This window comes from Halyomorpha halys, unplaced genomic scaffold (genome assembly GCF_000696795.3).
Source record: "Halyomorpha halys isolate HHAL.00 unplaced genomic scaffold, Hhal_1.1 Scaffold405.1, whole genome shotgun sequence".
Taxonomy (NCBI): domain Eukaryota; kingdom Metazoa; phylum Arthropoda; class Insecta; order Hemiptera; family Pentatomidae; genus Halyomorpha; species Halyomorpha halys.
The window spans coordinates 168,842-178,264 of NW_027109269.1; the positions used below are offsets into that span (position 1 = coordinate 168,842).

At 30.9% G+C, this 9,423-nt stretch overlaps 1 protein-coding gene across 1 annotated transcript in view; it reads left to right on the plus strand.

Moving 5' to 3' along the window:
- Positions 1-9,423, plus strand: part of dve (SATB1_N and homeodomain domain-containing protein dve) — a gene marked incomplete in the record, with an annotated part of 161,152 nt that overhangs the window by 125,433 nt on the left and 26,296 nt on the right. The window contains 2 exon segments of the mRNA XM_067047484.1: positions 5,272-5,463; positions 6,907-7,033. Of these exon segments, the coding sequence (XP_066903585.1) occupies positions 5,272-5,463; positions 6,907-7,033 (319 nt within the window).

Below are 9,423 nucleotides of genomic sequence, written 5' to 3' on the forward strand. Positions count from 1 at the left end.
TGTCCAGATTGGCCTTATTACAGTCTTTTGTAATGTGTTGGAAGTTTAGACCGTTTGTCTTGTAAGTGCTGTAATAGTCGAAATCGATGTGCAGTTTCTTCAACGATCTTAGAAAATAATATGTGGGACCTAAACTTATAGCATCAACATATAATAGTTAATTATCTAATTTTAATTCGAGATTACAATAAATCATAAACCTGATCCACCAGCCACTTTGCCGCCAATTCAAGATAACTGAACAAAAATATTGGGTTGTAAAATAATATCGTAGCGTTTTTCAATATTTCAATTTAATCCTCTCTGTGTTTATAAAATCATGTTTACTTGATCACTAATATTTACATATTCTAAAAAAGGATTAGTTAAGGTGCTTTTATGCATCAGTTTCAACCGAGATTCCTTATCTTTAAGTGGTATTTTGCTTGTTCAAAATAGAAGAGAAAAAAATTCATTAATGATTTTTTTTTCTGAAAAGAAAAATCCGCTGCACAGACAGCACAATTTGCAGTGTGTATGGCGATGATTCCTTAGGAGAAAGCCTCGTTCCTAAGTGGTTTGCTCGGTTCAGAACAGGAGAATTTGACTTGGAAGACGCAAAGCGCTCGGGTCGTCCTCATTCAAGCATTGGTCACAGACAACCCTCACTCTACGTCACGGGATATCGCAGAACTGTGCCCTGTTGGAACAATTTAAGGCAGCGATTGAGTAAAAGCGTCCAGCGTTAGCAAATCGCAAAGGCATAGTTTTCCATCGCGATAACTTCCGTCCTCACGTGTTTTTGTAGACCCGGCAGAAATTATTGTAGTTTGGACGAAATAATAAATCCTAATAAAAAACAAATTATAATATTTTTGGTCAATTACTCATTATATTTTAGGTCATTAGATGTTATTCATAAAATTAATGGACTGTGTTACAATAAGTCATAACTTATACAAATAACTTTTTTTTTTTTTACCAATATTGTAATTTTATATAATATATTTACTCTAAATAGACTTAATCCAGACCGAAACTTTAAATAAATTATGATTTACCCTCATCTTACAACCCTTATGTACAAAACATGTAAGCAAATGAGATGTCACGAACGAGCTGTGTTAACCTTCAATAGATGGTATCCAATTGCCCGGGGACAAGAATCTTTTATTGATACAAACGTTTTCAATAGCCCTTAGTACCATCATTAGATTTCTGGCGCCGTTTTCGATCCTTGTTAGTTCAGTAATAATTTAAAGACTGTAGGCTCAGTATTAAGAACAATAATTTTTTTTATAATGGTTGCTAGTTTATTATATAATTTTTTTAATTACAAAATACAATTTTATTGACAATCGAATCATAATCGTCATTTTTTTATAATTTAAAATTAAAATTAAGGATCAACAATCAATTGATACGTATCCTTGCCGCTAACGTTCAGGAAATCCATTCCTCAAGGTTTTCGTAAGTATTGTTTAGACTTTATATAACAAAAAACAAAATGATTTAAACGTAGAATCGGGATTACTACACAACGCCGAATAGCCTTTACACATGACCTGCACTCGGCAATATAATGGAGGCCATGAAGTCTAGGCGAATGAAATGATTTCGGGATGGATAGGGTTCGAATCCGGCTGAAGCAGATAATTATTTTCTGTTTCACTGTAGCCGTGAGCCAACCCTGTGGGCCAGGAATCCCTGTGCAGATTGAAATTTTAAATCGCTTGTCTTATTTGTAAATTAATAATGGATTTCTCGAATTTTGAGCTCTTGTTGAGCGGAATTGTATTGACTATACCAGTTGTTCCTAAAGTATCGACATTTTTTAACCATAACTTAATGTTTTTTTTTTTAAAATACACAATAAGTAAATTTGATGTTCGTTATAAAATGACATTGTACAAACATATGGAAAATCTACTGATGATAGAATATAATAACATTTCTAGAGGAGAAGATCTCGAGGCCATATTCTTTTCAGACACATAGGAGAATTACCAGGTAATGAAGGAGAAGCCAGTTTAGAAACAAGTAGGTTTAGATGGTTACAAAGTTTATCATGAAAAATTGGTTTCTGGTTCTCGTCAAATCGGCAACATATGGAACATTGGGGTCCTTGGTTCACACATCCATGATGGATGACTTGGTTTGAGACAAAGTAAGCAGAATAATGGATTTTACAGAGGATTTTGGCTTGTAAGGATTGGATACGAGAGGAATTCGAAGGTTTAGTGGAACCACAAAGCTCAACTCCGTCTAAATTAGGCCTTATTACAGTCAAGTAGATTAGTCTTTTGTAATTAGTTGTAAGTTTAGACCGTTTGTCAAGTAAGTGCTGTAATAGTCGGAATCGACGTGCAGTTTCTTAGCTTTTCAGTCTTGTATTAGGAAAGTCGTTTTTCCAGATATAGTTCAAGGTAGCGGATCTGTTAGACAAGAGAAAGTGCAACATTATTAAAGGATACTGTTGATTTGATGGGATTTATTGGGTTTCATATTTTTAAATACGAATTATACTTTATAGCAGATAAAAGATGAACTGATTTTAGCTCTAAACGTCCAATAAAATAAAAAAATTGTAGAAATCAAAAAAAAGGAGTTTAATCTGTCCTTGAAAAATATAATTGATATAATATTTAGAACCCTTCAGAAAAAAAAAGTAATAGAAATTAATTTTTGAGCAAAGAATACTTTTAAATGTCTTCTTTTCAAAAGGCTGAGTTAGTTATGTAAAAAAACAAAATGGACGACAAATATGAGGCAGTAGGATATAATAACTGCATTGCACATTATAGCTAATTGCAGCCATTAAAGTGATTTAGTGCGCAAGAAGTAGCCATCAAAGAACCCAATGAGCAATGGACGTTCGTACTGATAAGGGAATATTGTTTTCTTATCCGCATCATTGTCTCTTACTTTATCTCAGCCCGCTGTCATTCACTTAGTTTTCATTCAATGCGACCTTTTTTTTTTTTTTTATTGGATTCTGGTCTCTTGTTTTTTGAGAGCCGAAAAAATTATGGAAATAAAAAAAAAACTCCCTTCATAACCTCTATCAAAGGCTTTCCCCTGTTTGATTAAACCCTATTCAACAACTTGTGGGGAATATGAGCAGATTATTTAAAAGAGGATAAGATTTAGCCGATATTAAAGATCATTTAATAATTGAATCATTATGGCATTGTTTGAGACAATGGTTAAAAATTTATTCACATAGAGTTCCGGAAAATCGAGTTTAGCTAAAATGTTGCTACAACTCCCAAAGGAGATAACGATGTAAGAAATGTAGAAAAAGGTTGGATACCCTCGAGGGGCGGGTAGCCTCAAACATGATTTTTTATCTAAAGCAATTAATAATAATTAATGATTTTTAATATAAACAATTAAAGTATTTAATGATTGGAGAAGTTTGTGGGGGGTGCGGTCAGCAAAGAACAACATAAATAAACAAAAATATATTTATTTATTTTATGCCGACGTTTCGACCTGAGTTTCAGGTCTTCATCAGGGCTATAGAACAAAGATAGCAACAACATTTAGAGTAACATACAATTGAAAAGGAATAGTATACAAACAAATATGGTAAATAAATATGGTTTTGTTTATTTATGTATTTCTTTGCTGAACGCACCCCCCGACAAACTTGTCCAATCATTAATCTACGGTCAACTATCTACACCTCATAATAAAGTATTTAATAATTAAACACTTAATTAAAATTTTTGCAATGTGGCACATCATAAACAAAGTATAGAATTTTACTAAACGTGTAGATACGTTTAAAAGTCGTCAATAGTCTATCAACAACCCTAGTTTATTACAATTTTGATCCAAATATACTCTCGAAATTTGTTTTGAGAAATTCTCCAACGTTTCGGCCCTCAGGCCATTTTCAAGGAAACCTATAAAAATTTTTGTTTTAATTACATTATTTTCTCACAACATACTAATATTTTTGCTATACCTTAAATATTGATGTCTTATTCTTTAAAAAATTTTCTGCTGACTATTTGCCCATGTCTTATCTTTAAAATAAATTAAATAATATCATAAGAGTTTCAAACAATGATTTATGTAAGTAAATAATAAATTTAAAAACATTGTTTCAAACTGTTATGATATTATTTAAATATTTAATTTATTTTAAAGATATGACATGGGCAATTAGCCTGCTGAAAATATTTTAAAGAATATGACATCAATATTTAAGGTATAATAAAAAATATTAGTGGGTTGTTAAGGAAATAATGTAATTAATACAAAAACAAAAAATTTTATCGGTTGTCTCCTTGAAAATGGCCTGAGTGCCTAAACGTTGGAGAATTTCTCAAAACAAATTTCGAGAGTATATTTGGATAAAAATTGTGTGTTAATAATAGTAAATTATTTTTTCTGTATGTTCTTAATTTATCTATCCAGAACTTAAAAAACGTAATTTCTGTTTGATTACATATTTTTGAGCTGAAATTAGTAGTATGTAGGGGGAAGATATATTAAACGTCATCTTAAAATGATTCTTATTTAGATGAGGAGAAGATGGTTGGGGGTGCGGTCAATGAAAAACACAAATAAGTATGATTAACTTATTTTAATGTGCCGACGTTTCGGCTAGAGTTTCTAGCCTTCTTCAGGGCTAAAAACAAAACAAGATAACAACCACAGTAAGTATAGAAAAATAAAAAAATATAAAAAGAAAGTATAAACAGAATAATTTTACCCATACAATGAATAATTTTATAAAATAGAATTAATAAAATGAAGTGATGAGAGAAGCGGGAATTATTTTCAATACTATTTTATAAAATTATTCATTGTATGTGTTCTAATTATTCTGTTTATACTTTCTTTTTATATATTTTTATTTTTCTATACTTACTGTGGTTGTTATCTTGTTTTGTTTTTAACCCTGAAGAAGGCCAGAAACTCTAGCCGAAACGTCGGCACATTAAAATAAGTTAATCATACTTATTTGTGTTTTTCATTGACCGCACCCCCAACCATCTTCTCCCCACTTATCATCCACGGTCAACTATCTCTCATAATTATGATTCTTATTTAGATTTAAGATTACTTGTATATTAATTTTCTTTTGTCGCCTCAATTGTAGCGCTGAAGAGAAGTGTGGAAACATTTTATATTTATGTAACATATATTTAATTTAATTTAAAATCTTACTTTTTTCTTATGTGTGTTTTACAATCAAGTTGCGCTCACCGAAGAGGTTTGAGCACCTGAACTGAATTTGAAAAGGTCACTGATCAAATATCTGTTCTAATGTTGCAGGACGAAGCTTACCTGTTCATTGCGTCGTCGAGAGCATCTGGGCTCTCCCTGGAGGGTCTGTGGACGGTGGACCACCAATTGTGGAAGCGGACAGCTTCGTCATAATTCCCATGTCCATAGCCATCCAGGACTTGGTGTCTGTCGCACTCAACAGGCTGGGGTATCATAAGGATAATGCTGCAGCTGCAAAAGGTGAGTTCTATTTTTAATATCGATGTTTAAACAATTTTATTGTATTTATCAAAATATCGATCTAATAGGTCCAAAATCAATTGGAGTCGGTGCTCAATACAGGCAGTATTTTAGAGTCGAAAAAACCTAAAATGAGTAAAATTATATAATAATTTTAATAATAACGCATATCTGGCAAAAATTGATCTTATTAAGTAATTTATAAACTTTTGAATAGAATAAATATTAATTATTTGTTTAAGAGTGGGTAAACCTTATTCGAAACACAAATTTCTTTGATTCGTTACTCTCAAATTAGTTTATTTACTCTCCGACGTTTCGGCCCTCAGGTTCACTCTCACAAGATATTTCTTATAACATACTTCATAATTGCTTTGTCAAAAATGTTTGTTCTAAAATTATACTATCAATTATTATTCTAAAATAATTATCTAGCAATTTTTAAAATTTTTAAAAGTGTAATAATCCCAATACGAACAATTTCGCTCAATATAAACGTTCAATAGAACGTCCCTTTTGTGATTTGAATTACGGTAGTCTCTTGGTTTAATCTATCCTAAACAGTAAATCACTCTTTCATTTCGCTGTCTCTTCAAAAAATCGCTGATCAAAAGTGTGAAGAAAAAAATTCAATAATTAAATCCCCTGAGAGATTATTTCGGACTCATATCTAGATTGAACAGTAGCAATTAAAATTTTATTATTTTTCTATCTTATCTTCAGTCATAATCTAAAAAAAAAAAAATTGTCATTCTGAAGATATTAGGAAATGAAAAATAAAGGAAAGTTTATCAATAAAAAAAAACTTTTGATACACATTAAATTTATTTCTGATATTGAAAATTCCATTATATAATAATAATTGGGGAAAAGATAGTTAGTGGTGCGGTCAGTGAAGAACAGAAATAAGTAAAAACTTATTTGTGCCGACGTTTCGACCAGAATTTCAGGCCTTCATCAGGGCTTAGAATAAAAAAAAGTTAACACTAACTGCAACCTCAACCTCCCCTCTCCTTTCCTCCAAAGACTCTCATTAAACTTTCATTTTTTTTTTTTTAAATCTAGTTATTGATCTAATATCTTGGTACACTATATATATTTTTTTTTTCGGCCACTACATATAAAATTTTATGACAACCCTATAAGTAAGCGAAAGTATGTTAAAAAAACTTATTGATTTATTTGACTTCTTTCTATTAAATAATTGAATATATACAATCATAGAAAAGCTTATCTTTAATAATATATATTATATCATAGATCCTGCAGAGAGGAACGCAATATCCCCGAAACGTCGCAAGATATAAATGATTAAATCGAGCATTGTTGTGTTTTATTTTTTTACTTCAAGGCAAGATAGGTTGATGATAAAACGTTTTGTTAAAACGCTTACTTTTATTTTGTTATACTTTTTTTTTTAATAAAATTAATAATTATTTGCAGGTTCAGTAGTCATTAGGAATTGGCGACCTCTTCCATTGGACGAGATCGCAGAATCCCCTACGATGACAGTTGGAGACGTCCTCGGCGAATTGACGACATTGCTTACCTTGAAGATACAAATATTCAGGTGAATATAAAAATGCATATGAAATAAGTTTGAATGATTTTATATCCTTGAAAAATAATAACTCTACCAACCATAGTTTTAGAGAATATAAAATGGCGACTGTTCCTGGAGCTTAAAAGGGCAAAATTTAATTTACGAGCCATTTCGTTTAAAAAAAAATTCGCATTGTTTATTATTTTTTTTTTTTTTATTAGACTACACAAAGGATACAGTAAACGTAATTAAAAAGTTAATATTAAAGTATTCGAGGTGCTCTCTGAAGTTTATTTTATTGGAAAAACACGAAAATTCCGCTCATTTTTCATTCGGACCTCCACAGCCTTAAAACTACCAACAATACTAAAAGAATTTATAGCATATTATTTAAAGTCATGTAAATTTTCAAAAACATGAGCTCTGCTAGAGCTATAGTTCTAAAGAAAATCTTTTTCATAAAACAAAAGTTTCTTCCCAACAACAAAAAATCAACATTTATTTTGGCGAACAACGAAATCCGCTCCATTGAGAACTAATAGACACCTGTACCAGAGATGGTAAAAAATTAGCTATATCGAAAATTGCCATGGATACGATTCATACCCTTATTCATGAATGAACCATTGATAAATAGATATCGTATCCATGGTAATATTAGTTATTAGTTTCAACTTTTGCCCAACTATGGGCATTTATTTGTACATCGTTCGTAGAAGAAGTAATTTTCATGAAATTTTCCAAAATTAATTCATAACATACAGGCATTATTCGGAGATTAACAATGTACCCGCAATGTTCTTGGATAAGACTGTATAACATCCCACATCCTAAAACTTCTTTCTAAATACCCATTATAACTACTATTTTAAATGGGTGATATAGTTATATTTGTATTTATATTTGGCCACGCTCAGGGGAGAAGGGGGTAAATTAAAATTAAAAACAAGAAGAGATAATTATAAAAGTTCAAAAATAAAAAAACAAAACAATAATGATTAAATTGCTGCTTAGGTGCCACATTATTATTTTCCTGGAAATAACGAAAATCTGTGGATTGCTTGAACTTAAGTTAAATAACTAAATTTAACATTAATATATAATGAAATAATACAAAGAAAAGTTTACTTCAGACCATCGAAGTTTCTGTAGTACTCCCCTCCACAGTTCCCAAACTACGACATTAACCCCTAAATATCTACACAGATATTCGCCAGTGTTTTATATAAAAATATTACAACCGTAACACCACCTTATTCTTCACCTCCATAAATAACGCTGCAATCCGTTCCCATGGAAACTATCTATAGTTGAAATGATACTTTATCCCCAAAAGCCGCCAAAATACCCATCTCTCTCTACTGCCTACTGTGACCGAAGAAAGTATTTGCACACCTTGTCTTTAATTTATATAATGAATTTAAATAATAATAAAATAGTTTGAGGTTCCTTAGTAAAAAGTACAATTAAAACTTGTCAAAAAAAAAAGGATAAATTAAATTAAAAATATTGATTATAATAAAAATGTATTCAAACATAATATAACTAAGGAAAAAAGAATTTGCTCTCTATCTTTGTTTACTGGGAAGGATGTAAAAAAATTCTTTACATTTCAGAAGTAATTATTAATTATTAAAAGACAAATTTTCAATTATGAAAAGCTTTCGTTATTTTCATGTAATATTACGAATTCTATAGATGAATACGAAAAATAATTAAAATATCTTTATCTGAGTAGTCTGGGTAACCATTTTAATGATGAAGGTGGGTGTGAGTCTACAATAATGAGGGGTCTGTGTGAGCACTATAATAATCGGAAATGTTTTAAATTCTGAAGGAATTGAAAGCAGGGTCCCGAGAAAGGAACCTTACATCAGGGAAACCAATCGCAAAAAAAGGCTCTTATTTGCTAGGGATTACATCAACAAACCAACTGTTTTGGGGAAAATGTATTGTTCTCCGATGAGAGTAAATTTAATTTGTTTGGATCTGACGGCAGAAAGACGACATGGCGAAGGAAAAGTGAAGAATTCGTGAAGCCAAACGTCTTAGTTTCTGTAAAACATGGAGGTGGGAGTGTAATGGTTTGGAGATGAGTGGCTTCTAATGGTATAAGAAATCTCGTACCTATTGAGGACGTCAACGTTTTGGACGTATTGTCTATCTTCAAGGCCTATTTTGAAAAACAGTTGCAGAGGTTTTTGTCACTATTGTTTTGAACTATTTTGTTATTTTGTATATTGGTTTGAACTATTATTTTGAGTTTTGAACTATAGTCTGAAATTTCTTTATAATTTTTTGTAATGATTATTTTCCATACAATGTCTTCTTTTGATTTTTCTTTCTTTTTTATGCTTTAAAGTCTGTTTGAAATTGGCCATAATTCATTTATAAAAATGTTACTCTAAATTTCTTAT